Source organism: Aquila chrysaetos, chromosome 2, assembly GCF_900496995.4.
Source record: "Aquila chrysaetos chrysaetos chromosome 2, bAquChr1.4, whole genome shotgun sequence".
Classification (NCBI taxonomy): Eukaryota; Metazoa; Chordata; class Aves; order Accipitriformes; family Accipitridae; genus Aquila; species Aquila chrysaetos.
In genome coordinates, this window is record NC_044005.1 from 45,175,657 (window position 1) to 45,199,373 (window position 23,717).

General features: G+C 41.0%; 1 protein-coding gene across 43 annotated transcripts in view; it reads left to right on the top strand.

The window, feature by feature from the left end:
- Positions 1-23,717, top strand: part of MADD (MAP kinase activating death domain) — a 76,787-nt gene that overhangs the window by 19,514 nt on the left and 33,556 nt on the right. For 10 of the 43 annotated variants that reach the window (XM_030032775.1, XM_030032767.1, XM_041127858.1 and 7 more), the window contains exons 4-23: positions 1,411-1,714; positions 2,083-2,214; positions 3,480-3,593; positions 4,308-4,388; positions 5,422-5,430; positions 6,191-6,247; positions 6,996-7,174; positions 7,773-8,008; positions 8,371-8,527; positions 9,518-9,624; positions 10,513-10,706; positions 11,333-11,664; positions 12,346-12,485; positions 13,748-13,849; positions 14,715-14,753; positions 15,780-15,839; positions 16,297-16,399; positions 17,428-17,614; positions 17,789-17,939; positions 20,386-20,592. In XM_030032775.1, coding sequence (XP_029888635.1) covers positions 1,411-1,714; positions 2,083-2,214; positions 3,480-3,593; positions 4,308-4,388; positions 5,422-5,430; positions 6,191-6,247; positions 6,996-7,174; positions 7,773-8,008; positions 8,371-8,527; positions 9,518-9,624; positions 10,513-10,706; positions 11,333-11,664; positions 12,346-12,485; positions 13,748-13,849; positions 14,715-14,753; positions 15,780-15,839; positions 16,297-16,399; positions 17,428-17,614; positions 17,789-17,939; positions 20,386-20,592 — 2,891 coding nt within the window. The remainder of the gene's footprint in view (positions 1-1,410; positions 1,715-2,082; positions 2,215-3,479; positions 3,594-4,307; positions 4,389-5,421; positions 5,431-6,190; positions 6,248-6,995; positions 7,175-7,772; positions 8,009-8,370; positions 8,528-9,517; positions 9,625-10,512; positions 10,707-11,332; positions 11,665-12,345; positions 12,486-13,747; positions 13,850-14,714; positions 14,754-15,779; positions 15,840-16,296; positions 16,400-17,427; positions 17,615-17,788; positions 17,940-20,385; positions 20,593-23,717) is intronic. The other 33 variants (XM_041127890.1, XM_041127913.1, XM_041127919.1 and 30 more) reach the window with 17 other exon arrangements.

Below are 23,717 nucleotides of genomic sequence, written 5' to 3' on the forward strand. Positions count from 1 at the left end.
CAACTCTGAGAGCTCATCTGATTTTTGAAAGGGGTGCTAAAGTATTCCAATGTTTGAATGGCATATGGTATTTGAAAAATTTGCTCTTGTTGGACGTAATTCTTAGAGAAGAACTGAGTGACAGATGAGGAGGGCAAGAGAAGGAATGCTAAGCATACATCTCTGGGAAAAGTACAGCAGGAGGTTTGAATTACCATGTGGTGTGCAAGCCATGACCTGGAAAAGTAGAATAGTTTTGAAGTGGTGGCAGGATAAAGGTGAAACTGAATCCTTACAGCCTGCAAAAGGTTGAGCGTGCCTGTTAACAACCTAATGTCGTGCGCATTACAAGCAGCTGAAGGAAGAGTGGAGGATGAGAAGCATCACAGTTCCTGAGAGGTGTATCTCAAATTGTCCTTCTTTTGGCCCCTCCAAATTTCTCTTAATTTTTCTTCCTTTCTGAAGCTTCCAGTGTCATTATCATCTTTTTCTTTAATTTTTTTTTTTTTTTTTGAACTGTAAGGTAGAATCTCTAATTTGAGCCCATACCATTCTAAGGGATCTATTACCGTAACTGAAGATATTTATCAGGCTGAAGTTTTTTGCAAAATGGCTGCAGCAGGTTTGCAGCCTTCACTGTGCTACAGCGTTAAGGGCTGAAGTGGACAAGCCACTTTGCTTCCCTTGTCAGACCCAGTTTCAAGTTTTGAAGCTCTGAAGGCCCTGAGCAATGCTTTATAGGCGTTTTGGCCAGCCCATCTGCGAGCTACAAGTTTGCAGATTGCTAGCTTAGCACATGGAAAAATGGCTGCTTATTTTGCTAAGGTACCTAAATGCTTTCTAGACAGCCTTAAGAAATTTATATTCTCAGCTGAAATGCGTTCACTTCTGCCACAGGTTATTCAGCTCTTAAGAATGATACAATGCAATTCAGGATAGGATGAAAAAGAGTACTTTATCATGCCAAAAAGCTGGGAGATCTTGGTGTGGTGTATTTCTATTATCTCAGGTTTAGTTCCTATTCTTGCAAAGGTTTGTAGGACTCCTGGAAGCAGAATCTTACAATCAATCAGTCACCCACAATTCTGGAAGAGATACGAGAGTATCCTATGTGCATGCTGCATTTCAAGCACCAGGGCAATGAGAGAGCTTCAGAGATCTGGACCTAACTGAACCCTTTAAATATATGAATGAACTCTCAGGTGGAAATGACCTACTTGTGTTGATTTCTGCCACAGAAAGATTTATACTTCCCCACAGTGGTTGCTTCAGTAAGCTTAAATCCCTACCTTCTGTTCTTCTGTGTGACCAAATGTTTGTTAGCTGCATCCTTTAATTCTCGGTGTATCTGCCCTTTCCCTGGAAGAGCCTTGCGGAATGGCTGTCAAGTGAAGCTTTTGGAGTATTAACCTTGTTGTTCTCCCTGTACAGGGATACAACGTGGCGGATTTTCACAGGCTCCCTCCTGGTGGAAGAAAAGTCGAGTGCATTGCTACACGACTTGCGGGAGATTGAGGCCTGGATATACCGGCTGCTCCGTTCACCGATGCCTGTTGCTGGTCAGAAGCGGGTGGATGTAGAAGTCTTGCCACATGAGTTGCAGCCAGCTTTGACCTTTGCTCTTCCTGATCCATCCCGCTTCACCTTGGTGGATTTTCCATTACATCTGCCTTTGGAGTTGTTGGGAGTGGATGCCTGCCTGCAGGTGCTGACCTGCATCCTTCTCGAGCACAAGGTAAGAAGGGAAGAGTTGACCTTTGATAGGTATGTGGGAAGCGCTGCCCTCTTCAAAACCAGGGTAGACTGGATGTGTAGAACAGCTGTCTCCTGCACTACCTGGAATCAGTTTGTGGTGTCTCCTGCACTACCTGGAATCAGTTTGTGGTGGGAAGGAATAGCTCCTTCTGAGGCTCCTCTTTTGGAAAGTTTTACTCTCACTCAAAAAAGCACCTGAAGCTTGTTTTCAGACAGATTAATGAAGGGTCATCCAGTTCACAGCCATCAAATCAGAGGCCTGCAGGCTGTGATCTTTTTACACCCCTATGGGGGAGTATGAGAAGTGAATGGTTGCTGCAGTGCTAATGTGAGTTTCTTTGGTTGCAGGTTGTATTGCAGTCCCGAGATTATAATGCACTCTCAATGTCTGTGATGGCCTTTGTGGCTATGATCTACCCATTAGAGTACATGTTCCCAGTGATCCCTCTGCTTCCCACCTGCATGGCCTCTGCAGAACAGGTACATATTTTTCCTTTATTGGTCTTTTGCAAAGGATGTTTCTGTGATGTCTGAAACTTATACAGGCATAGTCCTTATTTCCTTCCCCACTGTTTTCTCAGGGATTGCAGCAAATTCTGCCTTGCAAAGAACATTCTTTGAGCACTGCTAGCTATTTAAATCATAGGTAACACCACTTATTTAGGATACCTTCAAAGCATGCCTAGTGAATAGTATGATTCAAAGCAGTAGTTCACAAGCAATGGACTTGAAAGGCCATAGATCCACAATATTATGACGAGTATTTATGTCCCACCCTCCCCCCAGCTGAGTATTAAGGTTTGTTAGGGAGGGTCCAGAGTAACATTTAAGGATGCTTGAGGGCTCTTGATTCAGTTTAGAAACTATTGCCTGCAATTTGTCCTCCTCAGAAATATGAAGTGTTGAGTTACTGCTGCTGGGAGCCTGGGTTTTGCCAATAGTCGGCTCTCTGCAGGAGCTCATCATTTTGCTTGGAAAGGTAGAATTCAGGCCATCCTACTACTTCAGTGCTATCCTGCAACTGATGCTTCAGGTTTGTTCTTGTACCACCCCTTGGAGGTGACCAACCTGTGTTGGTGTTCTAGATTTAAAGAATAATTTAGCCACCCAAGCCGCTGGTCTCAAGCTGCCTTATTGATTTAAACCTTTTCCATCTGATAATTCCCTTATCAGAAACAACCTGAATTTCCCCTTAGGTTTTCCACATACATTTGAAAAAATGTGTCTATTTCTTCTTTGTAGAGATGTTATTGTTTTGAAACCAAATTACCATTACAAGGGTAAGGGTAAAGTCCTTGCATGGGTAAAGCCATATTTACAATGGCACAGACTCAGTTTGAGCTGAGGGTGTTTTCATCTGTGACTTGCTTCTTCGCTAGTTAGGCTCTTACTCTGAACACCTTTTTTTCTTGGTCCATGATAGATGTGGCAAGCCATTAGATTAGCTAAGTTTTTTCCAAGGAGCCATGCAGCTGTAAAAATTACATCCCTGGTGGGGGTGGGGGCACGGGAGGTGGAAATTTATTTTCTTCTAGATAAAAATTGAAGCTCTCTGAGCAGGAGCTTTTATTCCTCCTTTTTTTTTTTTTTTTAAATATTGTATGGAATTAATTACTTATTTATCAGTGCCTTGTGTGTTGTCTCCTCTGCTATAAACATACTGTAGTTAATAAATAAGTATTTGGGAAGAACATGGTGATATCGAATGCAGATGTTGTCCTTATTAAAGTGTCTCTTTCTCTCAGTTGCTTCTAGCCCCTACACCTTATATCATTGGTGTTCCAGCAAGTTTCTTCCTTTACAAACTGGATTTTAAAATGCCTGATGATGTATGGCTTATTGACCTGGATACCAATAGGGTAAGTGGTGCCCGTAAGGACTTGTGGCTTTGTTTCCAGGGAGCTGTGCACTTTTATCAGTGTACCCACTGAGAATTTAAGAATGCTTGGCGTCAGCCTGCCTTTGCCACTTCCGTCTTAAACTTTTGGATTGCGTTCCTCCTTCTGTCTCAAGGTCCCCATTTCTTTTGCTTATAAAGCATTCTTTTTTAGTTAATCCATCTGGCTATATCAGTAGAAGATAAATCCTCAAACAAACGATAAAGCTGTCGTCTTGAGTAATTGTGACCCTGTCTCTTATAGCCCTATGTAAGAAACCCAGTCCGATAAGAGCCTTCCAGCAGCATTGGCTGTCGTGATTCAAATGGGACTCTGTATCCCACTTTCTACTGGGGCATGAGCAAGGCTAATTCAAGGGAAACGTGTATAACATCTTTTACTTGATGGAAATTCCAAAGGATGAGCGTGGGTTCATTCAAACTTATCTTTTTTTGAGGTAAATGGTAAAGTAACTCCTCCATTGTTTGTGATATTGCAAACAATAACAACCATAAAGAAGTGAAAATTGAAGTAACGGTGCAGTTGTCTGGGGGGGGGGGTTGTGTTGTGGGGTTTTTATTTTTTACTTTATGGCTTTTATTCCTCAGTCTCTGGAGTGGTGGAGATTCAGGAGATTCTGGTTTGGAAATGACTACAGCTGGGGAATTTTTAGTTTGTTGCTGTGCTTAATTCCAGGTGATCGTTCCCACAAATGCAGAATCTTTGCCAGCACTGCCAGAACCAGAAGCTTCAGAGCTGAAGAAGCATCTGAAACAGGTAATAAGCACTTTGGGGATGGACTCAGATTCAGTAGAACTTAGCAGATGAAGTCTTGCACAGCTCTTCTGCTGTACTGGACAAGAATGCAAGTCAGCTAATGTAAAGCAAAATGAATTAAAAGCAGGTGTGTATCCTGGCACATCAGATGGATGTGAAAACATATCAGAGTACTAGAATGCTCTTGTTCAAGAAAGTGCCCCTTGGTCAGTCATGGAGAGGTCTACTGCTCTGAATGTGGCAGTGGGCTAATCAAGAGGGTGGCTGATGAAACAAATTTATAGGGGTGTCTTCTTTTGAGATCCCTGAGCTGTATTACTTTCTAACATTGTCTTCTCCTGACTAAGCTAAATCTGAGACTTTCATGTTGTTTCACATGTCTCTGTAGTTTCTCCTGAGGACTTAACTGCAATTTTTGTTATCTATTTCATCTTTTGCTGTCTCTGCTGCTTCCACCTTTGTCATTTGTAGGGGAAGCACAGGACTAGGAATTTTGTGTTGAACTATTTAAGATGCCTCTTTCACATAGTTGGCCAGTTAGAACATCGCCCATGTTAGAACATAACAGCATTTTGAGCTTGAAAAGCAATATCAATTGATACAGATGTTAAGTGGTAGGTATCCAGTTGCTGTTTTTCTGTCTTCATGGAGAGAGTTAATTTGGAAAAGCGAGTGGTCACCAAGGCTTATAACTGCAGTTAATTTGTTAGCCAAGTGAGGGATAATTTGAAATGCTCCTGGACGGAACAGATGGTTTCTATTTTTTACTGTTGTTTGGGGCTAACTTGTTTCCAGTTGGTGCAGAAAGTTCCAGATTCCTCCTTTACATTTGCCATGTGGGCTTTAAACTTTGACTTGATCCATCAAGCTATGATCATCTTTGTTTCCCCTCCATTCACAGATCTGTGTGTGAGGTCTCAGTCTCTCCTCTCAGGTCCTGCTAAGCCATTAATCAGCTTGGGTCATCCTGGCTGATCGTGTCAAGCAGGTTTTATCTCTTCATTTCTGTTTTCCTTATGCACGCTGCATGCAGTATCTAAAGGTAAAGTGTGTTACTAATGTGATGAGATCTGCTCTTCTCTCTCCTCGTAGACCCGGAGAGCAAAGTGTGTAACCTCTATGATACCCCAGTACCTGCTGTCAGCGCAGATGGAAGCGATGTGTTGCTTGGAGTTTTGTTAGATCCACCTTCCCCCCACTTCTGCCTCACCCCCTTGCAATTACAGGCACTATTCAGCAAAACTGTCTCACTAGGGCAAAGTTGGATATCAGAAGAACAAATTGCAATTTCCTTGAGGACATATTTAAAGTTCTCAGAGTGTTCACCCAAATTCAGGTTACACCCCTATGTATTCCTATAGGCATTATCATTAAGAGTTGACCATTGGCAAAGGAGAAAGAGTGCTAATGGTTGCTGTACAAAGTAGAGGGGACTAAATTGTGGCCCACATCACTAAGGTTAACACTTTTGTGTGCCTTTGAGTCTTAGAGCCAACTAATAAAATTCAGGATATCTGCTTTTAAACTGCAGTAGAAAGTTCTTAGCTGCATCAATAAGGACAGCAGCCTTTTTACTTTCCAAAGTGGCCAGATGTGAATGTTTGGGGGTGGGGCAGTTAAACCTCTCTCCCCAAATGTGCCTATTTTGTGGTCCCTTTTATTTCCTCTCATTTGTAATATTTGGTAGTAATAGATTTTTTTTTTTTTTTTCCCCCCCTCCATCTGTTTCTCTGTTGTCATGTGTTCGTCTTGGCTCTGATGGGCTGCTGGTGTTATCATATGATCTTCCATCTTGCCTCCAGTGTCTGGTTAGCATGACTGCAATCACTCAGAAACAGCTGCTCACTCCTGACAACAAGGTTCTTTATTTTATTCTTTTCTGCTCAATTTTCCATTTTACCCTTTTCCTTTGGAGTTTTGGTTTTTGTTTTGTTTTGTATATTTATTTATTTTTTAAATAAAAAGATGACGACTCAGTGGGCAAATGGGAGAAATTAGGAAGATTTAGGGTAGGTCTCGGTGTCCAGGACTGATTTACCACTTGTGCTGCTCCAGTGCATATCCTTGAAGAAGTTACGAGGGTTGAAGAGAATGGTAGCTTTATGGAGAGATGAAGACCTCATTCAGCTGCGAAGTGGAGATTTGCAGGGATACAGGCAGATGCCTGTAAAGGTGTCTCCACATTATCCTGGGATATCAAACTCACTGGTTGAATGGCCAAGTTGCAAGTTTCAAGGCTTCTAGGTCCCAAGATGTATTCAAATTACACACGGGAATAAGTTGTACACACTGTCATACTACTAGTGGTCCAATCTGGACTATCTGTTTTCCTGTCATGAATGATCTAGCGAAGTGGACTTCTGTGATACTCCTTGGCTGGCTCCAGGACTGTTTCAGCATTGAGGAGATCTTTTTTTTTTACAGTCCACATAAAGGAGGGCCTGGAGATATTTGTTGACTCAGCATAGGAGATGGTTTAAGATAAACTAATGGAGCATGCACAATTGTTGCAATTGCCTAGAAGGCAGAGTAGCTCTGATCTCTCTCTTGTTCCTTGAATAACTTTTCTTTCTTGCTGAATGTGTGCATAATGTTGTCCTTCTTTAGGCACTGGCCAGCATGAGTCTGAATACTCAGCCCATTCTTAATCTAGAGAAGTTCCATGAGGGGCAGGAGGTGCCACTGCTACTGGGAAGACCGCAGAATGATTTGCAGTCTACTCCCTCCACAGAATTCAACCCTCTGATCTATGGGAATGATGTGGACTCTGTGGATGTGGCTACCAGGTGAGGCTGAACAGGAAGGTAGTGTTGAGTCTTCATAAAGTTTGCACTTGAAGGTAGCACAGACACTTCTATGGGTCCTGTGGTGGAAGCAGTATCTTCCAGGTTCTACTTTACGTCAGGTGAAAAAAAGAGCAGAAATTACAGTGTTTACCTCAGATCTATTAACTGCATGAACATAACCGTGTATCTGGAGGGGGTGTTTTGTTTCTTGCATTTTCCTATAGATCATCCACTTTACCTGGATTTGTCAGTCTGGTATTGTGTTCTCAGCTTAAATCACAAGCCTTAAACTACAAAAAAAGCTGGAGACATAATTGTCACCTCAGCTAGCAGACATGAGAACAACGTCCCTCATTGAGTGGGTCTTGGTGTTAAGGTGGTGAATTAAAACAAAGTGATTTCTTGGTGCTTTTTTGGTTTTTTTCTTTTCTTTTTTCCAAGACAGCTGTTTTCTAAGAAGACTTAGCTTTTTGTACTGGGTTACCATTCTTCAAAGGTTTGAAATGTTGCCTACTGCATACCTTTTAAAGGCGCTCTGTCTTCTTTTCTGTTGTGTTCTGTGTTTTTATCTGATATGTTGTCCTCTGTTTCTTTTCAGGGTTGCTATGGTGAGATTCTTCAACTCACCAAATGTTTTGCAAGGTTTCCAGATGCATACTCGCACTCTTCGTCTCTTCCCACGACCAGTGGTGGCTTTCCAGGCAAATTCTTTTCTTGCCTCTAGGCCGAAGCAGACACCTTTTGCAGATAAGCTTTCCAGGACACAGGCAGTAGAATACTTTGGAGAATGGTCACTCAACCCTACTAACTATGCTTTCCAAAGAATTCATAACAGTAAGTTTTGGTCTTGCCTTTCCTGCATTTGGATGTAATGCAGGAACTTAAAAAGCAGAGAGATTCTAGGGAAGGACTGAGTTTTACACCATATTATTCCTGCTGGGGAGTGAAATCCAGTTCAAGGAACATTTTTCTATTTTTATGTATGTCCTCATGTGTTTCTACCAAGTTAGCCCTGCTATTAGCCACTCACTCCTCCAATTAATTTTACATCTTGTCTTGTTTGGTTATGGAGGCTTCTTAGAGCAGAGGCTGTTCCTTCCTTTGTGCAAGACTTAGTAGGGGGTAGCCTCACTGTGAATGAAGCCTTTGACACCAATAAATGAGTTCAATTAACTCTCTCCTTGTTTTTTGTGCAGACATGTTTGACCCAGCACTGATTGGTGACAAACCGAAGTGGTATGCTCACCAGCTGCAGCCCATCCACTATCGTGTCTATGACAGTAATTCACAGCTGGCTGAAGCACTGAATGTCCCAGCAGAGAAAGAAACAGATTCTGATCCCACTGATGACAGGTTAGTGGGGAGCATGACCTTAGTCGTGGGATGGAGAAGAGGCCCAGCAATCTGAACTTACTTCTCATTTGCAGCTTTTTCCTGTAGCCTGCCAGGTTGCTGTTTCATTTCTTCTGTCTGGGCAGAATACTGACACTGAAGTAAATTGTCTCCCTGCTCTGTCATCACAGCAACCTCTTAACCCTTTCCTAGTGTCTTTTCAAGCCTTCATTTAATGTAATTCTCCATTTGTATTTTCCTGTTTTCTTTTGCTACCTGTATGCCACTTGACATTTGGTATTTCCTCCCACCCTAATGTTTTTTTTTCTTCCATGCTGTTCTTTCTCTGGTTATTTCTGTTGCAGTACTACAAGTACTCCCACCCATCCTACCACTCTTTTAAATCTCTACTCAGTGCACGTAGTTATGTGAAGCTTCTGAGTACTACCCACTGCCTGAGACCTCCTTGTGTGTTCAGTAAAATCAGAGTAAACTTTTTTGTTCTAGTAGTTTTGGCTGTGTTTCCCATAGTTTTGCATCAAGTTTTATTATCCTTCATTCTCTGCTAGCCTGTGAGATCTTTCAGGCTTGGACTTGCACATCTTTTATGTTCTACACAGCACCAATGGTCCTGACTGAGTGGGATTAATCGTTAGTATAAAAAGGGAATGCTTTTACTTGTGTTTTCCAGTTCCCTTGAAGTCGTCCTACACACACACACACAGAATTAATACACTACTCCCTGCTCACTTATGCTTGACCTCATTAACTTTGCTGAGAGCCTTTAAATGTCTTCCCATATTGTCTCTGCACATACCTCAAAGTTATTTCATTTGCTCTGACCTTTCATGAAGCTGGCTTCTGTCTCTTGCCAGAAATTTGTTTGTAGAGACTGAAATATCATGAGATTTTTAAGAGGCCCATGAAAACAGTGCTGATTCATATCTTTGAAACATTAGGCCCTGCTATTCCTGTTATGTTGCCACTCATCTCTCTTTCTCACCTGTGTGGCAGTGGCAGTGACAGTGTTGACTATGACGACTCAAGTTCCTCCTACTCCTCCCTTGGTGACTTTGTCAGTGAGATGATGAAATGTGACATTAATGGCGATACCCCAAGTGAGTAACTTTGAGCTTTACTTTCACAAGGTCCACATAGGTTCCTCTTCCCCATTCATCTGCACTGTGGGGAAAAATGCTTCCCCTAAGTCCCTAAATCAGAGCAAAGTATTGTTCCATTGTAGTCTTGCTCTGAGGTAAAAGTGTCTTCTATACTCCTTCTTCAATATCCAGGGGTAGGCTGAAAAAAAGACATTTCTCCTGCTTATAAACAATGCCCTCCAAAGGACACTGGGAGGAGGAAGAACAGAAATAGGTGCCGCTGAACAAAACTGGCTTGCTAGATCTGGAAACAACCTGCTGCTGCCAGTAGATACTGTGCAATATGGGCAGCAGAGTACAAGCTTTCTCCGGCCCCCGCATATTGGTTCTCAGTGCCGGCTTTAATGAGTCACTCTATCCTAGTGGGGACAGGAAAATGCATTCTCTGTGGCTTATATGAAGGCTGCAGCAATAGCTTCTCTTGTGAGAGCAGGAAGTTCTCACTTTCTTCAATGAACTAAATGTAGGAGTGCCAACACATTTCCTATGTCCCAAGGACAAGAGGTAATAATCCTAAGTTGCAACAAAAGAAACTTGCTTGGACATAAGGAAAAGTTCTTCATGGTTAGTGTAGTTAAACAGGTTCCCAGGATCAAGGTAGAATGTCAAGCCTTGGAGACTTTCAAAACTCAGTGGGACAAGGCCCTGAGCAATCTGCTTTAACTTTGAAGTTACCCCTGCTTTGAGCAGAGAGTTGGAATAGATGACCTCCAAAAGCCCTTTACAACCTAAATTTTCATGCAGGTTTATTCTACTGAGCAGCCCTCAACTGCTAGGGGTCTTTAGTTAGATGGGCAAAAGGCTGAGGAAGGCAGTCTTCTTTAATGCAAAATGATGTGTTTGCAGATGTTGACCCCCTGACTCACGCAGCTCTTGGTGATGCTAGTGAAGTGGAATTTGATGATTTTCAAGAATACTCAGGGGATCTGGATGAACAGGCCATGGACAGTGAAAACTCCCAAGAGAACAACCAGCCTCGTTCAAGTTCCAGTACTACAGCCAGTAGCAGCCCCAGCACTGTCATCCATGGAGTGAATCATGTGTGTACTGAGATGAGTTCAGCCCCAAGATCAGCATATTAGGATATAAAGAATGGGAGAATGCACGTGGTTCTTTCTGAGAAGGGCAAAAGCTAATAGGACTGTGAAACCATGCAGATTAAATTGCATGCTCTTTCTGGACTTCCTGAGCAAGGTGGAGTTCACTGGTACCCTCTTATGCTGGGACAGAGCATTCCTGTACCTAAAAGGTCCCATGCATTGAAAAATGCAGCATTAACAGAGAGCAGCGGTCCAGGTTGTGACTGCAGGAATTGCTTTTACAGAGTCTGGAAAGACCTGATGCGTTAGAGGAACAGGGAGCGCGGTGGGGAAACTCATGAATCTGTGGTCATTTAGGAAGAATGGGAGTTGCTTGCATAACCACAAAACAGGGTAATGGAGAGCTGTTATCCTGAGCTAACACTTACCAGTAAGATCTGTTTTGCAGGGGAGTAAGTCCCTAGAACAATGCACAAACACTGCAGCGTATGTAAAATTCTAGATTAGCCATGGATAGTGGGAATGGGGTGGGGGCAACAAACAGCAAGTTTGTTAAGCAAGTAACAAACAGCAAGGACTGTGGAGACTTCCCAGTTTGAAATAATTGTTCTTGTCCTGCCCTTCAGTTGTATGTAACACAAATTAGCGAACAGATCAATGATTTGACTGGTCCACAGGAGTCAGCAGATTCAGCAGAAATGGAAGATAAGTTGGTTGCTGGATTTTCAAACCATCTCCCTTCCTTGCCACTGCAACCAAGCTTTCCCAAGATAAGCTTGGACCGCCATGAGAGCGACAGCACAGCTGGCAGCATGAGCTCCTCAGAAGGGGTGGTGAGGAAGCGAGAGTATGATAATCCGTACTTTGAACCACAGTATGGTTTTCCTACGGAGGATGAAGATGATGAGCAGGAAGAGAGCTACACCCCAAGATTTAACCAGAATCTCAATGGAAGCAGGCGAGTCCTCCTTGTCTCCTGCCCTTCTGTACAGCACTATTGGGATTTCCATCTGCTTCTAGTAGTTTATTGTTTATTCATTCAAATGCCTTTTGCACCTGAAATGTATTGTTGATCACTTTCATTTAATACTGAAATTCTGTAAACCCTTCTGGTTTGAGTAAAGGCACTTGCTCAGTTCCCTCAGTTCCTTGCTTTTATGTAAGCTGTAGAGGCTAATAGAATTATCAGTTCTTCCTAGAAACATTCTAGTATATCACCTACTGATTTCTGGAAACCTTTGAGCGATTTTTTTTTTTTTTTTTTTTTTTTTTTTTTTTTTTTTGTGGTGAAGCTTTGTCTTTTGGGGGAAAGATACTATAGTGATTGATGACATTGGGTTTTCTTGTTACTGCTCTCAAAGCAGAACCCTTTCACCCCCAAATCCACCAATGCCCTTTTGTAGACAAATTTTCAGCATGCCCTGAAAGGTAATAGAAGCCTCAATGCAAAGATGCTTCAATTCTCTTGGGTTGGATTTTTGTTTTGTTTTGGGTTTTTTTTTGTATATCCCACAAGGTAAGGGTAGTGTGGTGAAAACTAATGAGGAATGAGACCAGCATGGATCTCCCACAATCATACATGTTGATTTGGGGTGGGAAGGGGGAAAGCTAATAACAGTTGTACTTAATTTCTTTAAAGGTCTCAGAAATTACTCCGTCCAAACAGTTTAAAACTGGCCAATGATTCTGATGCAGACTCAGATTCCAGGGCCAGCTCCCCAAACTCTACTGTCTCCAACAACAGCAGTGAAGGTTTTGGGGGCATCATGTCTTTTGCAAGTATGTACTAATGAATTCATTAAGCTGGTTTTATTTATTATAATAAAGTTTACAGAGAAATGGAATAGAGGCATGGCTAGTCAAGAGAACAACTTGGTTGTCAAATTGTTACCAGCTCTCCAGAAGTCATGTTGGGAGCCACAGGACCTATTTAACTTACACTGCTGATAACTACTGCTTTATGTGTTTTTCAGTAAGAAGGACTTTGGTTATGTGGTTAGGCCTTTGAGTTATATGGCAATTTAGGGCACAGCTCAGAAATCCTTTCAGTTTCATTTAAACAGAAACTTGTGCAATTTCCTGAAGTTGATACAAAAATCTTACCAGTAGTATGCCTTCCATGCTACCATGTTGTGTGTTTAGGTGCTAAATTAAATTTCTTGACTGTGCTCACCTACTTTCAGTTATATTTTAATAATAAAATCCACAGGTGTGGTAGACTAATCTAGAGTTTTTTAATGAGTGAAAGAAGATATGGCCAGTTGAGTCTTGCACTATAGTGGGGAGCTCTGCAAGAAGTTTGCAGCAGTGGTGAAAGTATATTGGATGTTCCTGGTAAAATGATTGTTACTAAAATAAGGCTGCAAAAAAAGAACCAAAGCAAACTGAAATAGTACACTGACATTTTAAATTAACATCTTGAAGTGTTAATCAGCTCATTGATCTACGGGAGATGCTTTCAGGCTGCCTACAGGCTTAACCAGATGATGATGCATTATTGTGTTCTTAAGATCTGTCTGTATTAGGAAGAACTTCTGCTTTGTCCTAATAAATTAAAGCTTCTATTTTAAAGCACACTTCTGTGGCAGATTTACAGCGTTTCACAAGGCACACTGCACAATCCTCACTTCAGAATTGCATGTTTTGGAGATCTTCCATCATCCTGTTTTCTCATGTGGCCCCTACTATTCATTTGCTCCCAAAAAGAGGATCAAACAAGAAGACACAGCTGACGTGAGGTTAGCTGTTTAAGTGCAGGAAGACAGGTGGATATTGCTGTTACATTTAAGACTCCAAGATACAACAGCAGTGATTGTAATATGAAAGCTAAGAGTTAAGTTTTTGTACAGTTTAGAATAATCTAATTTCAGATGTGGTTGCAGTGTAAATGAGATGACGTTATGCTTGTGAGACTTTTGGGTAATAAAGAACAACTTAATCATCAAGGATCTGGAATAAGAAGGTGAATTACAGGAGGTTTAGGAAGTTTGGGTGTGTGCAGCAAGCATTAGGCATTTAACTGTTTTCTTCTTCTGTCATAGGCAGCCTGTACAGAAACCACAGCACAAGCTTCAGTCTGTCCAACTTAGCCCTGCCAACCAAAGTTGGGAGAGACAAGAATACTCCCTTTCCTAGCCTGAAAGGTAACCGTTTTTCCCTTTGACTTCTACAGCCTTTACAGTTCTTGTGGCTTGGCAGTCTGAGGTCTTACCCCTAACAGGAATCCTGGGGGTGATGCATTTTGGCAGTTTGGGTAGTACCTGTCTTGAGTATCAAGACAGTAAATTGTCTTGATAGTTCTCAGTCAGACTTCTTCCCGACAATCGGGCTGTGTTGGGATGGGAGACTGGCTCGTCTAGCCTGTGTTAATGGATACACTGTGAATGTTGGTTTTGTTTTGTATTTTGTTTTGGTTTATTTTTAAGTACTTAGTGTAAAGAATGGGAACCAAGAGGTAGGTCCTACTTTTGCACTGCCACTATCTTCATGATTAGCCTTAGGTAACTTGTTGGAGCAATGATGCTGCATTTGTAAGTGGGGTTAATGCCAGTTTCCCATGGAGACTGCAGTTTACGTGGGTTTCAAAAGTGCTTATAGTCTCTTCAGTTCACTAAATAAAAAATTTTGATCAAAATCAAATTATAACCATTCTTCAGCTCATTCAGAGTGAAGATCAATCCCTAACTTATGTGCACAATCTTTTCATTGGAACATCTTGTGTTTGTCTGCAGTATCATTAGATAACGTGTGGATGGGCACTAGAGAAATGACCCTCTTACTGTGAGGAGTTAGTCAGCCTGGTTGTCCTTGTACCAGATGTAATAACAGAAGGGGTGACTGAGCACATGTTGGTGTTTTAGTGTTGAGACCTTTTCAGTTGCTAAACTGGGGAAAGGTTTTATTTTACCTTTTGAGTTATTCTATCTGATTAGAACTTATTGCTTTTGTTTTAATATGTTGATTTTTTTTCATTTATTTTTTTCCTCCTCATCATTTTCATCGGTAAAGATTACTTTAATCTGGAAGTGGGAAGGGATGTGGATGAAGGTTGGTATGATGTTTTGCTGACCTTAGACCTTGTAGAAACAAAGGCCAAAAGCTGGTTTTTGTGTTTCTGCTTTGGACTTTGTTTTTGAGACAAGTAATCATTCCCTGTGTGTAAAATGAGGAGGAACAGGACTGGTAGGGTGAAAACACTAGCAGAAACTCTGCACAGCTGTTTTTGACAACCTTTTACCAGTTGGTTATGTTTTTATGTCCAATTGTACTGGATAAGAAACATGCTTCATGTCAGGATTATTTCCATGGGTAAACTTAATGACTGATTCCATGCATTGGAAGAAAACAGTGATGGGGTTTGCCATTCCACGTTCATGCTTTGCACCTCATCTTCTGCACTTTGGTGTTTGTTCTTGACTACTGTAATCCTGTAGGGTCTTTAATGTTACTATGCAGATATGAGGATGGGATTTCCGTGGAGTAGCTCAGTCTTTTATGCATGTGCAAGTGTGTGTGTGTGTGTGTTTGTGTTCATTTACGTGTGCATGCTGCCTCACTGGGACTCCCACTGGGCACTTCACTGTTTCTTAAATGGTTTTGTCTCTGTTGTACAGGTATAAAATCACTGCATTAACTTGTTCTTAGCAAGTGTGTGTGGTACCTTGTCTTTCTAACTGTAATGGGAAATGATGCTGGGACTCCATCTCATTGCTGCTGTCTGACCACTTTCCATCTTCCTTTTTAATTTTTATTTCATGCACATCCATTGATATTTTTTCCTCAGTGATGCAGATGTTTTTGATAGTGCCCTTGAAATACAATATATGCAATAATGTTCTTGAAGATGCAATACATTGGTTCCATGATGCCAAATTTCAAGTCAAGCACTATCTCTAAGATTAATTACACTGGCCCTTGTTGTCTTGGGCTTTCAAGCATCCTTCCTGCTCTAGTGTCATTTGGGTTTTGTTTTGAGGGAGGGCTGGGAAGAAGCTGGTAGTTGGATTCTTTTGCTGCTGATGGTGGGGACTGTAGAATTGTAGTACACTACTAATTGTATATTTTGTGTCCCAGTATTTGGGTTAAATACTATAATGGAGATTATTACTGAAGCTGGCCCAGTAAGCAATGAAGGTGGGTTCCCTACAGCATGAGCTGTGCATGATATAACAATTTCCAGCATTCCCTATGCCTGACTTTGGGCTACCTTTCTCACTGGGTAACCAGTACCACATGATCTATACTAGTCACCCCCGATGCATTATGCTTTTACATATAGTGACTAATTTGAAGATGGTTCTTGTTGTAGAACTGCATGCAGAGCAGCCAAACTTTTCCTGCTTTTCACCTCCTGCTCCCATTACCATCTTCTCTTTTTCTCTCTGCATTACTCCCATTACTGTTTTCTGCCGATGTGTGATGCTAGAATATGATATACGCTGCTGCTTTTTTGGAGTTTCCATTTTGTTTGAAGTCTGTTACCTGTAATCCGAATAGGTATGTTAGCCAACCTTAGTGTTGCTTGTTACTGTCCTGGGAAGTTTTTTTTCTTCCTACCTCTTCCTCTCATGCTGTTTCCTCTCCTGTTTAGGAAACAGACGAGCCCTTGTGGATCAAAAGTCTTCAGTCATTAAGCACAGCCCGACAGTGAAGAGAGAATCTCCGTCGCCTCAGGGACGAACTAGCAATTCCAGGTAATCTTTCATTGCTTTTTTTGAGTATGAAGTGTTGTTAGAGTGGTCTCGTACTTGGCCAATGTTTCCTCAGAAGTCTAGCTGTTGAAAACTAAATAGTGCTTTTCTATGGCCCTAAGCTTGCACATATTATTGTCTGAGAAGATTTGGTATGGATGGTCTTACAGTTAATAGCACACATACATATTTTTCTATGCTCCGAAATGTATCCTCTTTCTGTCTGAGATCCAAAAATTCTAGGTCCCTACTTTAGCTGAGTATTCATTCTTCGTAGCTGAGTCTGTTCTGAACAAGGTAGTCTAGCCAGTGGAGTTTTACTGCACCATGCAGGGGATCAGCTGAGTCATATGAAGCAGTTTGATTCCATGAATTCATGTGAAACACTTTTCTCAGCCTTGGGAAGGGGACTCAGAATGGTGCAAGTGAATGTTACCTGACCTGTGCCTGTGCTTTCTCCTCCCTTTCTTATGTAGTAGTCGTGGGTAGAGTGAAATTTGCTTTGAGCTACTGGGTTGGGAGACAAGCAAGAACAATAACTGCAGTTCAGACTGGGGAATGCAGCAGGTTGCACAGGAGTTCCCTTCTTACCATTCCCTCCCCTGTGGCAAAACAAGCTGAAGCAGTACATGTGCCAAGGCTGCTGCAGTAGTGCTATTAGTAGTGCTGTGCTTCCTCTTTCAAGGAAAGCCTACAGGTCAGACAAGACGGCTGTGGGAGAAGGTTGTGGCATAGAGGGCTCCTATAGATTCTGAGGAGTGCTGTGAAGATGAGGAGTAGAGTGGTAGCTAGAAGGAATAGAGGAAAATCCGATTACGGCTTATTATATAGGAAATAACAGATAAAATATTTGATGCTACACCTATAGAACAGAGGTTGGGCTGTGTGCAGTTATGTTAGCAGCAAGCATAGCTAGATTTGAACTTTTTTTCTTGTAAACTTAGCTTTGATAGGAAATGCATTTCTGTGTGTGTCCTGGCCGAGGTAAGCAGAGGGCTAACTTTTTGCCTGCTTCCTCTTAAATCCATCAGTGAGAACCAGCAGTTCCTGAAGGAGGTGGTACACAATGTTCTTGATGGGCAAGGTGTTGGCTGGCTGAATATGAAAAGAGTCCGACGTCTGCTGGAGAGTGAGCAGCTCCGTGTCTTTGTACTAAGCAAGCTGAATCGCACAATCCAGTCAGAAGAAGATGCTCGGCAGGATGTCATACAGGATGTGGTCAGTGCTGAACTCATCAGGGTCCTCATACCTAGTGTCCGCTGAGGCTCAATTCATAGAAAGTTATTGTTAAATTGCCTCCTAAAAGCTGATGTTACAGCAGTTTTGGAATTTATGTTCTTGAATTACTTTCTCACTTCTGAAATAGCGACACTAATGGGATTTTCGTTGCAGGAGATCAGTCGCAAGGTTTATAAAGGCATGCTGGACTTGCTGAAGTGCACTGTGTTGAGCCTGGAGCAGTCATATGCAAATGCTGGCCTGGGAGGCATGGCCAGTGTTTTTGGCCTGCTAGAGATAGCACATACTCACTATTACAACAAAGGTGAGAAAAGTGTTTATGAGAATACAATGTTTATGAATGAAACGAGATCCTTATTGTGAAGGTAGCTGTTTTGTGGCTTCAGATATTTCAGGGGTTTTACGACACTTTCAAAATACGTGAGAACTGTACCATTGTTACTGAAACCTCACAAAGCTTGAAACCATTCTCTTGCACACATGTGACTGGACCATAACAAAATAATGGTCATACTGGGTATTTGATTGAAAATGGGAATTATGCAGCAATTACAAAAATTACAAAACCTGGGACTTTTACAGATGAAGTGGAAATTCTGAGCGTGGGGACCTTCAACTAATACTGTCCCAACCACAGTCTTGGAAAGTTATTGCAGACAACATGAATAGGGACGGAGATATTTCTAATGTGGAACCATATGAGACTTATCTCACCAACTACCTTGCATTACACAATGATTCTTATATCACTAAGTACTCTTGGAGAGGAAAGTCTGAAATTACCTCTTTATTTTTCAGCTTTTTCTTAAAATCTGATTCTTAATGCAAAATAATAAAATGCACATGTAAGGAAAAAGAGCAAAAGATGACAAAAAGCTACCTCTCTGCTTAATATCTGACTCAGCTGTAATCTCAAATGATGAAAAGCTATTTATTTCATTGTAGCAGAGGAGTAAAATCTACTAAACAGTTTATAGTTGGTGTTCTGCGTGGCTTGCATCAGGGGTTTTATGAGTTGGCTTAGATGCCCTGTGGGTTACAGGTGTTCATTTCCAGTCGTTGTTAGAATGCTGAGGAAGGTAAGGAAGGCTGTGCTAGTTTAACAGCCCCGAATGTGGGTTATAGGCTGATCTTGGTAATTATAAGCCTTTTAGTCTGACACTGATCCTAAGCAAAATTATAGAGTGGCTGATCTAAAACTCAATGGTTTTAGATGAAGTCTTGATAATGTAGATGCCAGATAGCATAATTTGATGGTAAGTAGAGCTTACCTAGTAGATTAATTGTGGTCAAAATAGACAAAATTTGATATAAACTTTTAAAGCCTTGATACATCTTTGAAGGACTTCTCTCATTATTGCACGACATCTTGATTTATTTTAGCTGTTTAGTATGTTTTACATGAGTTGATCCAGATATTTCTAGAAATGTTTTATAGAGATTAGTGCTTATCTTAATGTTATTTAACATAGAGTAGTGATCTAGTAATCCTAAAATTGTTCAGTTTGCATATGATGCATACTGTTTGAACAGGACATGATGGATATAGGTTATTGGTCTGGAGGAAGCTGAATCTTAATAAAGCATGGTGATGGTTATTTTAATATGGTCAAACTAAGGACTTGTTTAGGAATAAGGACAGTTGGCAACAAGAGTAGGATTGGGAACTATCTTCTAGGAAGCAACGTCTCTGAAAATGGCAGCTATGTGTGAACTTCCCACTATTTACTGTGTCTGTAAAACCTGGAGAGGGGGGCACTGTGTAAACCTGGGAATATAGATTTGGGATGTAGCTATTGCCTGTGGATATGTCACTAACAAGACCCACAGCTGACTTAGTGCTTCCAGTTCTGATCATCACATCTTGAAAAATTGAGGAGGTTTCTGAAAAGACCTACAAGGAATTGGGAAAACACTTTTTTTCTGAAAGATGGAGGTGTTCAGTCTATTGAAGGATAGGTGTTGATTGTTTTCAATTATTAGATAAATGGAAAGGTGTTGCTGATAGCAGAATCTTTAATCTACTGGACAAAGATATCACAAGGTCTAGTGGTATGACAAATTTAGGTATTAGGATATGAAATTTTGACTATTGGCCTCGTCAGCTATTGGAACAGTTTGTGCAGGATTGCAGGAGATTCTTTATGGAAAATCTAATTTTAATTATTCTATTCTGAAAGTTTTGCTGTAATTCAAGCTGTGGAGCTTGATACAGAGAAATAATCCAAACTGCCTTTGGGGACATATCATTATAGGAAGTCTCGGAGAATGATGAGAGCTATAGCTGATAGTTTTTTGGTTTTTTCCTAACTGAAGTTTCATTTAGTGTTACCCATCAAAGATGATTGTATTTGTCATCTTTTCACTGCGGGAGGAGCTTGCTTATATTCTAGAAGTGATCTTCTTGGTAGTTTAGGCAGAGTTGGTTAATTTTGGACATTTCAGCAGAGGAGATACTACAGTTACTGTGTCAAAGAAGATTCCTAGGTTTCAAATACACAGGAAGGAGATAATTTGAGTATCCCCAAAACAGCACTCTGGCTTTCTCCTCTACTATTTCCACCAGTGTGTCAGACTATCTGCAAGCCATGGTGACCTGTGGGAACAAATGTGGGACTGAGCTGTTTCAGTGCCAGGCTTAATGATTTAGGTGAGACCATCTGTCTCATCTTCCTGCTCTCATTTCCTTTTTCCTTATGTTTGTTTTTGGGTTTTTTTCCCAACACTTTGTTTTTTTTTTTTCTTTAAAGAACCAGAAAAGAGAAAACGAAGTCCAACGGATGGATCTATCACTCCAGTTGGCAAGGATCCTGCATCATCCCCAAGAGTGGAGCCAAAACCTGCGATGCAGCTGCCGGTACCTCAGCTAATGCCAAAGGCACCGAGCCCTGCAGGCAAAGGGCCAAGGGAATTTGACACAAGGAGTCTAAAGGAAGAAAATTTTATTGCTTCCATTGGTGTGTATTGAGGTGCCTGTGAAGTGCAGGAGGGACTTCTATTCTGGCATTAGGTTCTATTTGCATTCTCTCCATCTTAACACACTACATTGCTGCTGTAACATGCTTCATTTTACACCTTGGATCACAAGGAACAATCATAGGTGTTTTCACTCTACTCTTGGATAAACTATCCAAGGCAGTTTTCTCCCAGAAGCTTTCTAATCTTAATTGCTTATGAATTTCATTACACTTTAGACAACTTTATTTTTTTGCTCTGTGATTGATGTTTTCAAGCAACAGGAAATGGCAAAAGGGAAACAGGGCCAGCAGGACTTTGGAAAGGGCAACTGCAGAAGGGACTATATGAAACAAAAGTTTTCCAATCATTGCTGACTACCTGTGGATTATCTAGATTGCATCCTGATAGAAGTGGGACCCAGGATCTGCTGATTGTTAATAATAAAAACTGCCAGGAAGATTTTAGTTGTTGTATTACAATGAGCAGGACTGATGGATCTTCCTTCTATGCGATAGTAAATAGAATGTGTGTCCTTCTAAACAGCATCTGCTAGGCTGGTCACTGGAAATTTTCCCAGCCTAATTTCGTAGCTGGTATAGCTTTTCCCTATGTCTGGGAAAAAGTTAGAGGTAGGCTTTAAACTGTTTTACCTAAAAAGGGCTTTACAGATTTCTTTGGTGCGGGGGTGGTAAGAAAAAAAGAGAAGAAAAACCTTTTAGTTGGATCCAGTGTGCTGTGGATTGTAAACAAGAGAAAAGTACCATCAGCATATGAGAGAAATTGTTTGTCAGCTCCAAAAATGTCATGTTAAATTTTAGCCATCACTTCTTACAGCGTGTTTAAAATAACTTTTTAATGGAATCATTGTATGAAAGATTAATCTTCTGAAAGCAGCGTGCTACTGTGAAGCTGTACCTGCAGTATGTGGCATAAGACAAGGGAATGTGTGTATTGGGCAGTTATGTGGCAGGAGTGCAGACATTCATTCTTATACCCACGTAATAGCTGCAGGCTGAGTGGTGTTGAGTCCTTCTGAACTGACACTGAACCCCTTGTGACTTGATTTGCTTTCTTGTTTCAAGAGGTAATCTATGGAGGCAGTTGCTCAGAAGCTAGTCTTGCATTCTATTTGAAAATCTATCAGGGAGCTAAAAGAGATTCAGATTTCTAGCATTTCACTGTAGTGGTTTGGTTCACTCTGGGTACTTGATTTCTTTTCTGTAGAAAAGAGAAAAAGGAAAGTATGCTTCTGACACAACTAAGAATAAAACAGATGCTAGGCCAGCGTTCTTTTAAAGAATGAAGAGAGATCTTTTGATTGGATTGCTGAGACTGCTCTTTCCCTCAGATGAAATCAAAGCCTCATAGAAATGGGAATCATAGAGATCAGACATTCCATGTTTGTGAAGCATCATAAGAAGTGCTTTTCAAAAGAAGTACTACTTAATATGTTAACTACTGTTGCCAGAATATTAGCCGTAAACAATTCGCAATCTTCAAGGACAGGCAACAGGTAAATTCTTATTGGTGGTTCTGATGCTCTAATGATCTCCACTTGTCTTCTATGGAATTAAGTTACAAGAAGGATATGATTTCACCAAAAATGATCAAAGTTCGAAAGACACTAATGTTTTCTCTGAAGCCTTTTTTTCTAACTGGTTTTGTCTGTCACCAAGAACCATGAACTTGTATGCAAGTCAGTCTTCAAGAAATTGCTGTAAAAACAATGTAGTGTCCATGTTCATCTGACTCTTGAGATCTAGAAGTAAAGGAAACTTCTCTTGTGTTGCAGGAAGATAATTTAAAGCTGCTTGGCTATTATACTTCCTTATGTTCTGTTATGGAAGCTTCAGTACAAGACAGTATTTTGGGTATACAGGGCCAGAGTTAGTCATGGCTAGGCTGAAATTCCTTCTGTAGTGAAATGCAGACTTTCTCATTCAAACTAACTTCTGTAGGGAAGAAGCATTTGGTAAACATTTACATGTTGCTGAAATAACAAAGTATTTATAAGTAATTCCATTTAAACATGAGAAAAAATATTTTATGTGAAGATGATCCAACACTGGAAAGGTTGTGGATTCTCCAGCTGTGGAGATAGTGAACACCTGACTGGACATGGTCCTGTGGCAGCCTGCTCTAGTTGACCTTACTTTGAGCAGGGAGGTTTGACTAGATGATCTCCAGAGGTTCCTTTGAACCTCAGGAGTTCCTTGATCCTATGAAGTTTGGAAGGTGTTTACAGCCTCAGCTTGCAGTTATGTAAATAAAACTCTCAATGAATCTATTGGTATTGTCTGGACAAAATACAAATTGGGCTGCTAATCTTTTGATCTAGCTACAAGAGGAAATACTAGAATGAAAGTAAGTCATCAGCATGATGGAGTAAAATCATGTTACAGCACTGTTTGCAATAGCCACACATAAAGTGTATGTTAGTGTGGCAATTAAACTGCGTCTCTGAGACCTAGAGGTATGGTAGCTGAATGTGTGCAGTTTTCTTGTACTACAGGAACAACGGTCAGGAGGTTCACAGAGTTTTCCAAAGTTCAGGGTGGGTGTGTTCCTGCTTGACCCCCTTTTTCTTGTTCACTTCTCGGAAAGTTTCTGGTTTCTTGTGTACCTCTGAAGTATGTAGGATGCTCCCTGGTAACAGGGAAGGCTGTTGGTATTCAAAGTTCTTATTTCTGAGGTGAAGAGTGATGGATTTTTAGCAGTTGAGGATTGATCTTTGTTGTGCTTTAATACCTAATTGCTTAGCTAGGAAATTAATTGTGAAGATGATGCTTCTGATACTTTATTTCTTAAAAGATCACCAATTATTTGCTTACTTCTGGGGTTCTTATCTTCCAGGGTCCATGGTCATCACCTGTAGTGTTGGCCTTTTTGTTAGGACACCGGTGGCTTTAAAGTTGATAGTTAATAGTTTCCCCCTTTACGTTACTGATTAGTTTGGTTTTATTGCATACTTGCAGTAACTGTTAATGAAAATGTCAGTACTTACTGAAGTTTCCATTACTACTTTTTAAATAATTGTTTAATGCTGGCAGGTCACTTTATTTTGACAGGGTTTTGAAACTGAAAAGATTGTGCTACCTACTTCGTCTGCATCAGATTCTTTCTG